The sequence below is a fragment of the Acartia tonsa genome, chromosome 3, assembly GCF_053477335.1.
Source record: "Acartia tonsa isolate MP-2025a chromosome 3, ASM5347733v1, whole genome shotgun sequence".
Classification (NCBI taxonomy): domain Eukaryota; kingdom Metazoa; phylum Arthropoda; class Copepoda; order Calanoida; family Acartiidae; genus Acartia; species Acartia tonsa.
This window is the reverse complement of record NC_137262.1, coordinates 17,424,732-17,442,086: the sequence shown is the minus strand read 5'-3', so window position 1 is coordinate 17,442,086 and position 17,355 is coordinate 17,424,732. Positions and strand designations below refer to the sequence as shown.

The window sequence follows — 17,355 nt, the reverse complement described above, 5'->3', positions numbered from 1 at the left end:
AACCTGAAAGAAAGAAAAATCTCATTACACGTGTTAATTTGCATGTTTTAGGTCTTTTTTTGAGGAAAGTATAACTTCCACATTTTTGACAATAATATATTTTTTTAACATTTCAAAGTAAAATATAATAAAACTTAAACGATTTTTCTTGAATTATCAGTTGAAAATTTCATCAAACATGCAATTTAAGTGATGAAAATTTAATAAAATAATTTTTTGAATGTTTAGAATTACCAATTTTCTACATTTAAAACAAAATGTTAACAAAATTTAAAAACATTTTAACATATAACTTAAAAAATCAATAACATTTTATAAAAAGATGTTTCAAAAAATAAATCATTAAAAGGTATTAAAATGCATTTGAAATTACTTAAAATTAAAACGAGAACATCTTTTTACACTGTATTCTGTGTAATAGAGTTTAAATGACATGATTAGAGAATGAAATATTTCCTAAACTCATTAAGCCTTTTTGTGACTATATTAGAAATAATTTATTTTGTTTTATATTGCTTTTTTATTCAAATATTTGACAAAATTTTCCCTACGTCAATAAAATAAAGTCAGTTTTTTACTGTTTCCAGGTTTTTCTTTATAATTATAACAATTAAATATAATATAAATCTTCATTATCTTTTATTTGAATTATCATACACATTAAAATGTAAAGTATAAGCTAGAATAGCACTTTTTTCAACGAATATTTTAATGACATTATATCAAAATAATTCCTCTTAAATATCACACAACATATGATTGGGAAGTATAGCCATTTCTTGGAGGTATAATATTTACAAAAATACCATTAATTCTGTTTTTATCAGAAGTTAAAAAAAAAATCAAACAATTCTAAAACAATGGTTGGCTGTCTAGATATTGAGTACACTAAGACTACGGCTCTGTTCTATTGAAATAACGTTGCAAAAAGAGGGGTTCTGAAAGTAATCTACCTAATTGTTTTTAAAGAACCAACAAGTACTGTCAGTATCTTTTTTCTTGTAATCTAGCAGACAATCAAATCATAACACAATTTTCATGATAAAATATTCAGGTTTCTACTTCACATTTTAAAAAATATATTGATCAATAAAATGTTCAAAATTCTACTTTGTACTAATTGAAAAAATATGTTGTAATTCTTATTTTAAAGTTACATTTTTATCCCTGACAAAATCATAGACGACTTTTAAAGGCATCTTATCTAAACTTTTTGAAGAAAAACTTAAAAACGTTAATTAAGTAAGAAAACTATTTTCTTCGATTTTTCTGAAGTTATTATCGCATTCTATGGGTTTTTTATTATCATTTACTTATATCAAAAGTGCCAAACATTGTACCCTAACTTATTCATTTAATAAAAAACCAACCGTGTACTGTTTTAAATGGAAGGGAAAGGAATATAAACGATGAATTGATCAAACTTCATATGTAAAAAATCTGTCTTCGGGAGCTAGTAACATTAGCCGAACATTAATTTGTCCATTATCGTTATTTCTCTATCTATATAAAGATAAAATAAAAACAAGTTAGTCATATATTCGCTATGTACAATTTTAAGAAGATATTACTTGAAGAAGAAAATTAAAATTCTAAGTAAATAAACGCTTATCTTTTTATGATGAATAGAAATTAATAATGAATCTAGTTATTTACTGGAAACATTCAAGTGAAGTGAAATAATAAGAAAGTTAGGGTTATGAGTGGATTAATATTTATTTGAGTGATCACTTTTTTTTCTTTTTTTTTACTTAAAGCCGAATTCGTAAGTCGGCCGCAAATTATTAAATAATGACGTTCTGTCTTCGGTAGCTGATCGTTGACATTTGAAACTTATGGATAATCTTAACAATTTTTCCGTTAAGAGAGTACAAAAAAATATAATGATGTATTTGGACCAAAATCTACATCAGTTTTTGGATTCCTTCTGATTTTTTTTTGGCAGAAAATGAAATAATGATAGATGTAAAATGTAGACTTAGGGCCGTTGTAAGTATGCAATTCGGTGGTTGGGTGAAGCTCGGTATAAAAATTGGTTTAAATTCAACTGCTGCTGTTAAACCCTTAGTAGTTTTATTAAGGAACAGACAGCACATAGTTTGTTAACTCTTAGTAGTTTTATTAAAAAAACAGACAGCCCATAGTTTGTTAACCTTTAGTAGTTTTATTAAGGAACAGACAGCCCATAGTTTGTTGTAATGGTATATCATGAAAATATTTTACTAGTTCTTTGTATCATTACCAAATTTGTATTTAACTGATGATTAGGCTCAAGACAGAAGCCGCCTTTCTTAACATATTTCATTAATCCGCAGCTGAGCTTTCCTCAGAAAGGTTGGTTGCTGATCCTAAATAGTTTTAAAGAAAACAAAGATAGCCATTAAATAAATAAGTAATTCACTCATATCCCGTAATCCTAGATGGCAGACAAGCTGATATATTTTAATATTCCTGGCCGAGCTGAAATAGCCAGACTCATCCTAGGTTCACACACTACACTTTACTAATATGTTTTATTTTCAAATAAAAGATGACAAAAATATATGCTCCAAAATAAGACTACATTCATCTTTAGTCGACTTTTTGTTACCTATCAAATTCCTTTTTTGAATCTGTTTTAAGGACTACATTTTTTCATTGTTTCATTTAGTTTTTTTATATTAGTAAAGATTTTGTTTGATTTTAGCACATTCTGGTGAGGATTTCATTGATCATAGGCAAGCATAAAGTAATTAATTAGTAAAGTTAAAAATATATGTTCCAATAGTATCACAGTTTTAAAAAAACAACTTTGAGTACTTTTAATCAATTTTAATTTAATAGTTTCAAACTACCAATGTCCAAACTTTTCATCTAATGATTTTAATCTATAGAAGAGATAATCTTGTCTTATCCCTAAGATTTATATGAACGTCATAGTCATCTCCCAACCTGTTATGAAATTAAAGAATTAAACATGCAATTACTTTATCCTTGTGTTCTACAGGATATCCAAGAAAGAGTTTGATGGTATGAAGGATGAGCTTCCCTTTGGTCAGGTGCCACTACTTGAAACTGTAGAAGATGGAGTTATTGCTCAGTCCATGACAATTGCAAGATATCTGGCTAACAAGTAAGGAAATATTTTTGTTAGCGCAGCTATATCAATTACCAGTTTATAGGGACTCCAGAAAAGTTGTTGTCTTATCCACCCTCCAGTGAAAATTGTTGGGTGCCATTATACCCCCCCCCCCCTCCCCCTCCTTTATACAGAGATTTTGTACCCTCTCCCATCTGAGACTCCAACCATGCTCGACATATATTGTACGTTTGTCAGTTATTAAATTTAGAAATTGGGCTTGCTATTGCTGTGCTACTACGGTACATTTTCACTATAAATGTTTTTTACTGTATACATAATGCATTCTTGTCCTGCTTATTGGTTTAAATGATTTGATTTTTTCAGGTTTGACCTAGTAGGAGCAGATGATATGCAGCGTGCCCAGGCAGAGGAAATAGTTGATGCTATTAATGACATCATGGAGCCTCTCTTTGCTGTTATAGTTCCTAATGATCCCAAGGAGAGAAAGGAGAAGAACGAGGAGGCTATTGAAAAATTCAGGAATTACATGGATTCATTGATTGATTGATTGATTAGTCATAGTTTCTTAGGGTTTGGACTTAAGTCGGCTGGATTCTTTCATACTACAACTGCATTAGAAGGTAGCTTTAGATTTATAGAAGCAATACTTTGTATTCTTTTTAACTTAAAATCAAACTTGCTCTGAAAAACTGCCATAACTCGAGCAATCTTATAATAAATGTACGTAAGTATAAAATCTGTACTTGTTTGTGTATGTTAAGTCATACAATAACTTACAGGAAGATTACATGATCATGTAAACTGAATAGGTCAGGGGCTGTGAAATTAGAAAAACGATTAGAGATGCGTGGCGGCCAGTTTTTCGCAGGTAAAAATCAACCATTTGGTGTTGATATTATATCAAAAAATAGATTTGTTATTTCGGTTCTGCAAAGAAAACATTTAATTAAGATTACTACTGCTTAGGGATAACCATGCTAAGAATTTACTCAATTATGTCAAAAGGCAGACATCACTCTCATGATAAGGGGAATTTTTTGAATTTATTGTCTTTCATTCATGTTATGTTATTTTAAACCAATAAAATTGTATATTAGCACAATGTTTTAAGGTTCACACCATTTTTTTGTTCTCCCGATTTAATTACCTAATTGCTATAACTTGAAACTGTGAGATATAGTAAATTAATGCTACATGGTGGTTAAAATGTCGAAGTGAACATCATATAAACTATTTTTTAGGTAACACAGTGACCTGGGCTGACCTGCACTTCACTAACGCAGTCCTCCTTCTGAAGAAGCTGAATGGGTACAAGGCGTTGGATGGATGTCCTCTTCTTAGAGATTTAGATAACAGGAATGGAAATACAAAACAGCACAAAAATACTACACGGCTGTAAATATAGGGGAAAATGCATGATGCCAAACCTTTAATTACAATTAGATTAAACATTTTTTTATTTCGAAACATATTGTTTAAAAAGTACAATATTAATTGATTAAAGGTTAAATCAATGTCCCTAATTGAGATTTTAACATATTTTATTTATTTGGCTTCATGCTTCAGCTTTTTACGTTCTTGAATATTTTTTTTTCTATTTCTCAATGGCAAAGTCCAGGGGTGGGGGGATGGATAATAATATACCACCTCCCCCCACAAATTTTTGAAACCCCTCATTTTTTCCCTTCACCCTCCCCCCCCCCCCCCTCAAAAAAAAGCTTGGAAGACCAGGTCCCCAATGACTGTTTTGTATTACCCCAAAAAATCTTGTAGGATTTGTGCCTTGCCCAACATCAGCAAGTGGATCAAACAACATTGGAATATGTAAAACTTAGAAAACACTGACCACATCATTTATTCATATTTTACTTCTTTTATTGCCCAGTTAATTTAATAGATAGTTTAAATAATTAAAGTTCTTAGTTGATAATAATGTAGCAGTTTACTGTTCGTTTATGTTCAAGTATAGTCAACTTCCTATAGACATCAATAGCCTTGTTGCTTTAAGTAATCTGTCTAAAGATTTAATAGTTATTTCTCGCATTGTATTATAAACAGCTTTCCGCGGACATAGAATGTACAATTATAAGATTAAAACCAGTTTTTTTAGCCCCAGTTTGCCGAAGGCACAGGCTAATAGAGCTGGCTTTAATCTTATGATTGGACATTTTATTTTCGTAGAAAGCTGGATATAATAAGATGCTAGACGTAGTTTTTTTCGTATGGATAAGAACCCGTTCTTATCCACCGGATTCGAATGAATACGAGAAATAGAATTACACGTTAATACTTAATTTATTTGCAAATGTTATTAGTTTTATACATAAGATAAGCGTCCAAATCCAATTTTCCTTCTGCATTCGAATCCCACTCCTTTATTATACTAAAAAAGATAAAATGATAATTGAAAAAAATATAACAATTTTCTAATAAAAGTATGTGATAAATATGATGACTGTATTTTTACTTTTAGGAGCCAACTGGCTCACAGAGCATGCTCCTTAATCTTATAAACAAGTGCTATACTGTATTGTATGTAGTCTGAATTTTTTTTTGAAAGTTATTACATAAGAAAACAAAAAAATACACTAAATGTTTAGCTAAGACAAACAAAATTTCGATCTTAAGCAGTCAAGCCATAAAAACTTTAGTGACTTACTAGTCTTGAAAATCCGCAAAAAAATATTAAGTCCTGATTAAAAAATGATAAAATGAAAATTGTACTTTACCTACTAGCTTCGTCCCTATCAATTTTTCTGCCCAACTAAAAATATTAAAAAATATGTATATTTAACATGAACAGACAAAGAACATTTGACCAAAGGCTGGATTTTCTCAAGGAAGATTAAGCTTACCTGAAGGGACTTTGAATTATACTGGTATTTTTATAAACATATAAACATTTCTCAATAATTGGCTCAAAACTTTAGGTACTTTTATAGATTTTTATTGTCTGTGTTAAACTAGCGGTGTGTCATCATTTCAACCAACAATTTTTTATGTACATAAGAGGTTAATTTGATTAGCATCATATGTAATGTACATCCATTCATCGTCTATTCTCTTATCTTATCCTCTAAGATTCCTTAAGCATGCATTCTATTGCTAATAAGCATTATCCTATTAGGATACACAAAATTATATCATGTGTTCGTCTTTTAGAGATTTTCCAGGAAAATCAATTTTGTGTTCTTTAAAATATTTAAAATGGAATCTTACTTTTTCCTCCAGCTTAATAAGTTCATCAATTTTAATGAATCCATTGTCATTCTCAACCTCTTAACAAATATTAACAATTTAGTATAATGTAATCTTTAACGTTTAATTATTTCATACAGAGGGGGGGTTTTGGTGGGGTGTATTGTATACACCCCCATAAGGGTCCAAAACCCTTTACATTTCCTTTATAATGCAAGGGTCTACACTACCTAATATAACCAAGGGGATGACAAGATCAAGAGGCAAACCATCTGCACGCCATTGATTTCATATGATATTTATTGACCCTTTTATTTATAACTAGTGAATCGGTGGTGCAGGCACCACCTAAAAAATTATATTCTACGTTATCTCACTTCTGAATATTAACCCTATTCTTCCATTGACCTATCCCCGACTATTAACCTTTTTTCTTCCATTGACCTATCCCCGACTATTAACCTTATTTCTTCAATTGACCTATCCCCGACTATTAATATTATTTCTTCCATTGACCTATCCCCCACTATTAATATTATTTCTTCCATTGACCTATCCCCGACTATTAATATTATTTCTTCCATTGACCTATCCCCGACTATTAATATTATTTCTTCCATTGACCTATCCCCGACTATTAATATTATTTCTTCCATTGACCTATCCCTGACTATTAATATTATTTCTTCCATTGACATATCCCTGAATCTCTCTCTCTGCGAACCGTACTACAAATAAAGATTACTACGACTTTTATAGTTTCGTTTATTCATCATTTTTTAAAGATTTAAAACCGTATTTATAATTTTGTCTCTTTTTCTTTAAAATATTTTAGGATCCTAATGTTTTTTGTTTAAAATTATCGTCCTGAAAGGGTTAAACTATTTAGCTAAATGTTAAATTTTAGTTTAATATCTGAACACATTCGGGCGCGTCGCTAGTATCATATTACAATAAAACTTAGTTTTCCTTGATTTACTATATTATAAACTTAAATTTTCTATTTCATAAATAGAAATTTAATACTTCAATATAATTTGAATAGCAACATGAAATAAAAAATTTAATTTATTCTTCATAGAGTAAAATAATGTGTCTTATCATTCAGGTCATTGAGAGTTTATTTTTGATTATTGAACCAGTAAGAGTTTTTAACATCTGACCTTTGGAAAACTTGAGCTCATTTATAGACATTTATTTCCTATATAGATCTGTCATGGATCTTGATGCAATACAGCAGGCCGTTTTTGAAATGTTAAAAATTGGAAGATTTCATTAAATAAAAGTAATTGCAAATATAAGTATTAAATAATATATTCTGTTAATCAAGTAGTGAACAGGAAGTTAAATAAATCTTCCCCCACATGACTAGTTTTTATGCGATAACAGTAATTATTTTTGTTACCTTGAAAAAAGTCTGTCAGAACTTTCTTAACTTCGTCATCGGAAGATACCTAAACAATACGCCAATTTAAAAAGTTGAAATTGTAAATTCAGCCAAAATAAACAATCTAAAAAGAAGAAAAAAATGAAACATTTGATCGAGTGAATGTACACCAGAAAAGGAAAAGGACTAATTTAAAATTTTGGATAGAAAACTAATAATTGATATTAAAAATTTAAAATACAGCTATATTTAATAAGACTGTTTGAAAAGTACAAATCCTAAAAAAAAGCAGCGCCAGAAAGATTCCATGAAAACCAAATAATTTCAGTTGTTGCTGAAATCTTGTTTCAACTGACTGTCTGCTGGACAGATAGAAAGACATTGTCCAGACATTCTTGTTGAAATCTCAATCCAACCTCAAACCAAAATGAAAATAGACTAAGGCGCAGTGGTAAAAACACGCTTTTTAAATTTTTTACCTTCAAGACAAATTTCAGATAGTCAGAAAACTCAATGCTGTCTTTACCCTAAAATGGATTGAAAAATATTCATTAAAAAAAGCGATTGAGCTAAAGAGCAATAAAAAATATACATCTACTAAACCATAGATTGCAGAATCCAAAATCCCTTAAAAACTACAAATCCTTGTTAATCTGATATTAGAAATATTTTGCGGAATTAGCAATACTTTGTAGTTTTCAGTTGAGAGGATGAATACAATTTTCTTTCCTTTACCAACTAATTTATACTTTGAGTGGATAAACATGTATTTTAGGTCTTGTACAACTTCTAAATCAAAAACACATATAGTATAGTGATACTGAAATAATATCATATTAAAGACAGGTTTTTGCATATGGTAAAGCTCTAAAACACCCCCCAAAAATAGTAACTTAGCTAAAGGGTGTGCAAAAAAAATGCGGACATTTTTAAAATTGAAATTGTGCGGCTTGTGTTAATAGTAGAAAAATGTTATGCATATTGTAAGAACCGCTAGGAAGTCTATTTTTTTGGAAATATAAGAATGATTCTTCTGCTACGTATAGTTACGGAGCTACGTGTTAAAATGTCCCAACTGATGTAAAACTTGACTTGCGAGTAAATCATTAAAGATTAAATTAAAGGTTATGCAAATAAAAATACGTACATTTTTTAAATTCTAATTGCTCAGCTTGTGTTAATGGTAGAAAAATGTTTTGCATACCTATGGAATCGCTATAAACTCTATTTTTTGGAAATATAACTGACTTATATAACTGACTTAAAACTATAAAAAAAAAAAATTTCCACTTTTCTCACATTTATCAATACAGCTCCTAAACTAAAAATAGCACAAAAATCATACTTATTTTTCAAAAAAATAGAGCTTATGACGGTTCTAACGATATACATAGCATTTTTCTACTATTCACACAAGCCGAGCAGTTTGAATTTTAAAAATGTCCGCATTTTTGCAAACCTTTTTTTTTGTCTTTAATGATTTACTTGCAAGTCAAGTTTTAAGTCAGTTGGGACATTTTACCATATCGCTCCGTAACTATAAGTAGCAGAGGAATCGTTCTTATATTTCCAAAAAAATAGACTTCCTAACGGTTCTAATGATATGCGTAACATTTTTCTACTATTAACAAAAGCCGCGCAATTTCAATTTTAAAAATGTCCGCATTTTTTTTTGCACACCCTTTAATTACTTAGAGAATTGACTGTTTTTTTGCATGGTTATATTTAAAAGTAAATTGAAGAAAATTAACATATAATCGCAACTATAGTAGGAGTTATAAAACATGTGCATCACTATTAAACATTTTTCTACTATTAACACAAGCCGCGCAATTTGATTTTTAAAAAGGTACATATTTTTTTATATACTTTAATCTTTAATGATTTACTCGCAAGTCAAGTTTTAAGGCAGTTGGGGCATTTTACCACATTGCTCCTAAACTATACGTAGCACAGGAATCGTTTTTATATTTCCAAAAAACAGACTTTCTAACGATATGTGTAACATTTTTCTACTATTAACAAAAGCCGCGCAATTTCAATTTTAAAAATGTCCCCATTTTTTTTTGCACACCCTTTAATTACTTAGATAATTGACTGTTTTTTTTGCATGGTTATATTTAAAAGTAAATTGAAGAAAATTAACATATAATCACAACTATAGTAGGAGTTATCAAACATGTGCATCACTATTAACCAAGTTTGATTTCAAATCTTTGGTTTCAATCAGTGTTTATTCAAAACTGTAAATACTCAGCTTTCTAACTGTGATGTTAAATAATGGAGTTGGACAATTGATATGGTGCTATTGCCAGAAAAGAAATATGGACTTTTCAATGTCCTGTTTTGTATTTACCAAAGGAAATTATCAATTTCTAGAAGCTATGCCCCTAAAGGACTCTGTGGGCATTTGAGGTGGGTGGGGGGTTTAATTCGACAACCCAATTTTTTTGGGAAGAATGAGTTGACCACCCCAATTTTTAACATTAGTTTTAAAAAGAAAAAAGAAGTTTTTTTTTGTAAGGGTAACTTTTTTTGGGGGCTATTTCTCTTGGGAGGGTGTTGGTCCCCTACCTCAAAATAGTTACACACCTGCCTAGGACCTGTAAGATGCTACACTGTAAAGGAGAACTGTAGTGGTTGTAAAGATAGTGTAACAAAAAATAAGTTTTTTTGGTGTATATTTTCTGTTAACTTGTAGTTTATAATAAGAATTTGATATGTTAAATCTAATTTAACTAAATATTTGCTATCTATGAAAGATTGGCTAATATGAATCATGCTAATTCCTGGTTAGCGCTAACCTTAAACATATTGGTTACATCATCATAACTGGATGCATTTGATCTTCCCTGAGAATACCACTATTATGATTTACTTATATTTATTATTTATCAATATAAATTAATAATTCTTGCTTAAGAAGGGTGTGGGAAAGGCCTGTTAAACCCCATCCCAGATTTAAATAAGTATTTAAATAAGCCTGATTGTTTATGGTTGAATTAAGTAGGAAAATGTTAAATAGGTAATGGGAATTTAAGATCAGAATTTTTTTTATTTGTTTATTTCATATCTTTCCTAAGTAACATAAAAGATAATGAAAATCAACTACTACATAACAATTTACCATTCCAACCATGAAGGATTCTGGGTAGTACAAAACTATTCAAATTTTTATTTTTTAGTCATAGTAAATCATAGCTGTATTAATCTTTCCTGAGAATCTCTGGATAATCCCTGCACTTTTCTAGCAAATACCTGAAATATTGGAGAATTAACTTAAAGCTTTAGGAGAAAAATTATTAAGAAGTGAACCAAAATATATCAAAGAGTATAGTAAGATAGAATATAAATGAAATTGTAGATTCTTTTTGAGATGGAATAAAATGAGAAATTTCTTTGTAAATGAATGAAAAATTAAAGACGTTCTATTTATCAACTGTCAAAATATACATACATATATGTTTATGGTATTTATGAAGGCCGGAAAAATACTCAGTTTTAAGTGCTGAAAGACTGCCACAAGTACACCCAATACCACAAATTTGAAGCCTTCAGCTTCAATATCAAAAAAGTTATAGGCATTTTAAAATAATAATTTAGGTAGATGAAGTTTAAAAAGTTTTCCAGCTCTCATGATGATAATTAAATTTTGAGTCTAGCTGATTATTGTAATCAGTAATTTATTATTAAAATTTCTATCATAATTGCTAGAAAAATTTCAAAATTTTTATCCACCTAAAATGTCTATATTTGTTTAGAACCAGTTTTGATCTAATGGTAATGAATAAGGTTCAGAGCTTGAGTAAAAATTAATATACCTCAACAGAAAGTCTTTTGTTTCTTCCCTTTATTTCCTCAAAATCATGATATAATTCTTTTACTGCAGATTTCATATTTAATCTTTTTTTGTATGGGAAAACACATCATTCATCGCACTCAAAAAAAAAGACTTTTTAATCCAACACCCCAAAAACAACATAAAACAAATATACATACTTTTTTAAAAATTTTCTTAGAAAAGAGAACGCTCTAAGCAATTGTCAAGAATTTTTGCTCAAGACTAAAGGGCTGAAAATACATTACAAAGGCAGTTTTTTTATAGTTTTTATCAAAATATGAAATTCCTTTTTCAGTTGTAGCTTCTGCAGCAGACTGGTAAAATTATAGTCATAAAATATTAAATCTTGAATTTCTATTTGCAATATTTATGTAGTTTTAAAATCAACAGTGGGTCCCCCCTCCTCCTTCCATTAGGAGTTTCACAATGTAATTGGAAAAAAAACACAATAAGATACATATAAGATTTCCATGAGACATATAACTCCATCGGACCAGCTATTTATAAGATCTTTTGTTTCAAGCAAAAACACTAATACTTTATAGTGTTAAACTAATATAGGATTAATAAAACAAATTATAGGCATTCTCTCAACTTTTATTTTTGTTGTATTGTCTCGTCTATCAACATTTACGACTTAGCTAGTGTCATAAGTATTGAGTTACAAAAAATCTTAAAAGGACTAACAGACAAAGTCAGTTATGTTTCAGATGTGATAAACAATTAAAAATCACAAAACTTTTATAGTTGAATAATTTTTTTTGTCATGAACGACATAAGGACTCAACAAATATGTTGTAAACTTGATTCTCTTAAATTAAAAGGGGTATATACACAAAAAAATCACCAGTCTACCTTAATTAGCATCTGTGAAAATCACATTACCACTTTAGCGTTACGAACTGACGGACGGACACACAAAGTGACTTGGAGTAGTTTCTCTGCTAAAAATAAAATTATTGGGTTAATATTCAGAGATTGAGGGGCTGTTTATTACATTAGTCCCCAAACCTTTATAATAACTTTTCAATTCGTTGGCTTAACAACTTTGGGGACTTTAGTAAATTTTGATTGGTTGGTGCAATAAGTCGAGTTTTAAACGTTTCAACCACTAATTTTAATCTAAAGAAGGAGTAATTTTGTGTATCATCATTGGGGATGTACACCAAATTATCGTTATCTGTTTTATCCCTTTAGATTCCTGGTTAATATTATTTTTTAAATCAAATTTTTATGATTTCCTTTTGTGTTGCGTTTCCCATAAGTTTTGAGAACATTAGATTATCTAAAAATTATAAGCATAAGTAGATTAATCAATTCAGACGATTATAATTTGTTAATAAGTTATAAGTTTTTCTTTGTTAAACCAAAAAAAAGGGCAGACTGAGTTGTTCCTAGTATAAATGTTAGGTGAAAACTGTAAATACTTTTATTTTCTTTAATAGCCTACTTTCTTATCATTACTTTTACTTCCTAAATATAATTGATATTATGATTGGAAATTTTATGTTTTATCAAAAATGAATGACGTTCAAATGTACTAGATTACTCATTTAATATTGGGAACACCTGATAAAGTTTAAGGAACATTTTATTCTAATTTTGTATTTAAAATCAGAGATAGAGGGGACAATGGGCTGTTTATTAAACTAATACCCAAAGTTTTATATTATCGTTTCCTTATTTGTTGGCTTAATAACTTTGGGGACTTAAAATGAGTTTTGATTGGTCGGTTTATTAAGTTTAGTGTTTAGTCGTTTCAACAAATTGTAATCTATAGAAGGGGTAATTTGGGTATCATTGGGATGTACATCATTTTATCGGTCATTGTCTTATCCCTTTAGCAATATAAAATAAACATTCTATATTTTATTGGACGTCTAAATAAATTGCTTGGGGTAAAATTAACGGGTTATTACCAACGACTCAAAAATTTAACAAGAACGATTATAAACAAAATTATATAGATACTTCTATGTATAGTTAAATTGTTTGATAAACAGATTAATCGCTTTGGGGATATAAGGTTTAATTGATACAAAAATGATGTATAAATGGATATTTATCTATAATACAAAGTAGAAAGCCCTTAGAGGTTAGGGGCGAAGCCGCTAGTCCTGATAATGAAGTAACAGGATGTTTGTCTGTTTGTCTGTTTGTACCGAAGGATCTCGCTAACCGCTGAATCGATAGGGTTCTCCTTAACAGGGTAGCTTCTCATAGGTCCCGGGAAGATTTATAACTATTTGGTGGGAGGGTACCACTACCATCCCCAGAGAAATCAACAATAATAAAAAAACGGCGCCCTGCAGACAAATTTTGCAAATAGCTAAAAACATAACTAACACCATCTATCGGCGAAAAAAAAATATTTTTGTTAAATAGCTGAATTTAAAATAGATTGAAAAGAAACAACTTTACGTGTCTCTAGAGGCATCTAGGGGCGTAGCCGCTAGTGAATAGGCAAATGAATGGATAGGTGAAAGGATTAAGGATTGACTGATTGATGCCAGCTAGATTGAAAGTCTTAGATAGATATAAAATAAATTTCAGGGAACCAAACACTTTTAGAAGGACATATAGAGTATCTAATAACCTAACAACTAAAAAATAAAACCATATGCTTTGAGATTTGTTTGACAACAAAGATTTTTGTAACAATATTTATGGATAGATTGTCGAAAAAAAACCCGCATTGACGTCTTGTGGAGAGGAATTTCACATTAATGTAATAACACTCATACTCTTGACTACATTGTTTCCAAGCTCTTTATAGTGCCTATAGAAAAGGGGATAAATTTAAAATCTTATGACCAAAAAAATTCCGAATTTACGTCATATTAGAATAATGGACTATTATAATATGACCTCATTCGGGTTACTTTGGCCAACTGTTTTGAAATTTATCCCCTTTTTTTATAGGCACTAAAAAGAGCTTCAATATTTCAATATAAAGTTTAAGATCACAGCCTCTGTGTACGTGTGTGTACCTAAAGATCTCGATAATTGCTGACCTTACAGGGTTGTTCTTTACATGGAATCTTCTTATATATTTTATGGAAGGGGGGGGGGGAAGGCCTATACCCTCCCAAGAGAAATTAACCCTTAAAAAAATTACCACACACCCTTCTCCTTATTTTGTTTTCTTTTTAATTGCAAATTAAATTTCATTGAAGACAAGATTCTACAGTAAGTCCCTATCAAAGTATTATTGCATAATCAAGATTTTTAACGATTTATCCATACATATTAGTTTTATTAGATAAAGTTTAATGGCCCAAAATCTGACATGATATCGAGGACCATTTTGCAGTTAATTATATCCTCGTTTTACGCAGCTATTTTTTAGTATTCTAAGAAAAAAAATATATTTTTATTTTTTGGGGGGGGGAGGGGGGGGATAAAATGAATATTTTTGTTGTTTTGATAATTCTAGTTTTAGGATTTAGAAAACAATCACGTTTTCCCTTTTAAGGTGGCTCTCAGAGTTCCTCCAAGTTGCGGCCGCGGCTTTAACTTTGCCACAACTGTGTGATTTAGTGCTGTAGGTGACTTTGGCTGAATAAAATTTAGTAGCCGAGCCTTATGTAAGCTACACAGCTGAAGTCGAGGCTTATTAGGTGGCTTCTTAATGAGGTTGAGGTTGACGAGCCCTAAATAAAAAAAAATATTTTGATATTGAAAATAAAACTGGACACTATCATAATTCTTTTCTATAATTAGGGTTGGTACGTCCGGAATGGATAGCTTTTTTCGTTAAATTAGGCATGTTAGAATTGTCCTATCAATTTCAAACAATTTAGAAATCGTAGCAACTCTATTTTCGTTATCCGTACGTGCATTTTAAATTTGTTGATTTCCAACTTTTTTAACAAATAAATTTTACATATATGATATAATTATCTGATGGATCTGATTTTTGAAATACTGATATCTATGACAACAAAGTAACTGTTAAAAGCGATGATTCTCTATAATCAATCTATAAATGTAAGTATGTCCTTAAACATCATCCTGTATTTAACCAGTTTTTCAACAATTTTACTTACAATTTTGTTTCAACATTTATATTCTGAATATTCAGTTCTAGCACTCTACAAGTATTAATGTTCGTTTGTCCTACCATTTTAGAGCTTCGCTTTTATCCTTGTTTAGTTGATTTTCGGTACATTACTTTTTATCAAAAAAATCCATAACGCATTTTTTATACATATTATGCATTTTTATTACATTTATGATGTGTAACAGACATTTGTGGTAGTCTTTACAGTTTATAATTGGTATAAACCATTCCTAAAAGTACTAATAATACATCTTATGGCTTCGCCTCAAGCAAAAAGGAGCTGCATACCTTTCGATAAATCGTCCAAAGTTTTGAATCCAAAAATGTCGGATATTTTTTAAAGCCCAACCTATCGTACGAACATTTTCAATTATTAAGCAACACTGACAATTAGATCTCAGGTTGCTTGAGATGAAGGGTGAGTATAAATTGTTAGAATAAAGATATAAGTAAGTACATCAGTTTTTGTTCAGGGTGTTAACTTTTAAAATAAAGTTTACTATAAATCAGGAGTCATATTTCAATTGAGGTTGATAATATAACTAATAATGGCAGAATTTCAATACTAATCTCAAAGGAGGGGGTTGGGAATTGTCCAAATACTTTGATATGGATGCAAAAATAGCCTTAAACCACCTTTGGACCTGGTTGTGGTTATTTCACTTGTTAAAGAATATCTATCGGACAAGTAAAGCATCGAGGGGGGATAAAAGGAAAATACTGTTTTAGAGAGGTGTTGTGTTGTCATCCCCCTTCTGCACGCCAGAATGATTGATAATAAAAGATTTTAGTTGAAACATACTTATCCATTAACCCTATATCATGGTTATTGATTTGGCTAGAAAAATCTGGAAGACTTCAAAATATTAAATATGTTCTTACTTTATTTCCTTGCTTCGCCCTAACTTCCAAGGGTTGGAGTCATAGACGTCCAAGCTTTTTTTTGGGGGGGGGTTAATTACCCCCCCCCCTGAAATCTGTTGGCAGGGGTAAATTTAGTTCCCCCCCCCCAAAATTTACCCTCGGGGTAAAATTTTTTTGGGGGGGTAATTTAAATTTTATTAAATATTTAGTATTAAAAATGCGCGCAAAGCGCGCAAAATTTTTTTATTTTTGGGGGGTATTTACCCCCCCCCCCCAAAATTGTTTGGGGGGGGTTAATACCCCCTCCTAAATGGTTGAGGGTGCCCACGGCACCCCCAGGGTAGGGGTAAATTTTAAATGGGGGAGGGGGGGTGCATACGGCACCCCCAAAATCGTTTGGGGGGGTAATCGCCCCATTACCCCGGGCCCCCCCCCCTTGGACGTCTATGGTTGGAGTATTAAGGTGGTACATTTAAAATTTTATTAAATATTTAGTAATAAAAATACCCCCTCCTAAATGGTTGGGGGTGCCGTGGCACCCCCCAGAATAGGGGTAAATTTTAAATGGGGGGGGGGGGGGGTAAAACGAAAATTTTTTGGGGGTGCATACGGCATACGTTTGGGGGGGGGGGGGGGGTAATCGCCCCATTACAACCCCCCCCCCCTTGGACGTCTATGGTTGGAGTATTAAGGTGGTACACTCTTCTAAACTTATTGAAAATCAAATTTAAAATTACTGGAAAGAAAAGGCAAAAAATATGGAGTAAATTTTTTTAGGGGCGATTTTTCTTGGGAGGGTGGATGGAGATACCCTCCACCAAAATATACAAATCTTCCCTAGGCCTGTAAATAGCTTTCCTTTAAAGGAGAATCATGTCATGTAAGAGGTTAGCGAGATCCATTGCTATAGACCAAAAAAA

The 17,355-nt window shown here is 30.8% G+C and overlaps 2 protein-coding genes across 3 annotated transcripts; one reads left to right on the top strand and one right to left on the bottom strand.

The window, feature by feature from the left end:
• The first annotated feature begins 1,645 nt into the window (after positions 1–1,645).
• LOC145313499 (hematopoietic prostaglandin D synthase-like) lies at positions 1,646–4,937 on the top strand. Of its 2 annotated transcripts, none has more exons than XM_080152936.1 (8): positions 1,646–1,696; positions 2,421–2,484; positions 2,687–2,717; positions 2,987–3,112; positions 3,446–3,602; positions 3,893–3,950; positions 4,324–4,440; positions 4,858–4,937. In XM_080152936.1, exons 2-8 carry the CDS (start codon positions 2,421–2,423, stop codon positions 4,908–4,910), a joined length of 606 nt encoding a protein of 201 aa, XP_080009062.1. In that variant the 5' UTR covers positions 1,646–1,696; the 3' UTR covers positions 4,911–4,937. The 2 variants fall into 2 exon arrangements, with proteins under 2 accessions (XP_080009062.1, XP_080009063.1); XM_080152937.1 differs by having other exon boundaries at positions 1,652–1,691.
• Positions 4,938–5,361: 424 nt separating this feature from the next.
• Positions 5,362–11,572, bottom strand: LOC145313500 (uncharacterized). The gene is made up of 8 exons (XM_080152938.1): positions 11,489–11,572; positions 10,892–10,925; positions 10,472–10,527; positions 8,147–8,194; positions 7,686–7,734; positions 6,302–6,360; positions 5,812–5,846; positions 5,362–5,465 (listed from the first exon to the last, which is right to left on the bottom strand). The coding sequence occupies exons 1-8, from the start codon at positions 11,561–11,563 to the stop codon at positions 5,378–5,380; spliced, it is 444 nt and encodes a 147-aa protein (XP_080009064.1). The 5' UTR covers positions 11,564–11,572; the 3' UTR covers positions 5,362–5,377.
• Positions 11,573–17,355: the final 5,783 nt, after the last annotated feature.

Coding starts and splice junctions, on each gene's coding strand:
- LOC145313499 (XM_080152936.1), top strand. CDS start 2,421: ATGGCAGACAAGCTGATATATTTTAATATTCCTGGCCGAGCTGAAATA. Junction 3,113..3,445: donor GCAAGATATCTGGCTAACAA/GTAAGGAAATAT, acceptor TGATTTTTTCAG/GTTTGACCTAGTAGGAGCAG. Junction 3,603..3,892: donor AGGCTATTGAAAAATTCAGG/AATTACATGGAT, acceptor AAACTGAATAGG/TCAGGGGCTGTGAAATTAGA.
- LOC145313500 (XM_080152938.1), bottom strand. CDS start 11,563: ATGAAATCTGCAGTAAAAGAATTATATCATGATTTTGAGGAAATAAAG. Junction 10,926..11,488: donor ACAAAAGACTTTCTGTTGAG/GTATATTAATTT, acceptor CCAATATTTCAG/GTATTTGCTAGAAAAGTGCA. Junction 7,735..8,146: donor ATCTGAAATTTGTCTTGAAG/GTAAAAAATTTA, acceptor CGTATTGTTTAG/GTATCTTCCGATGACGAAGT.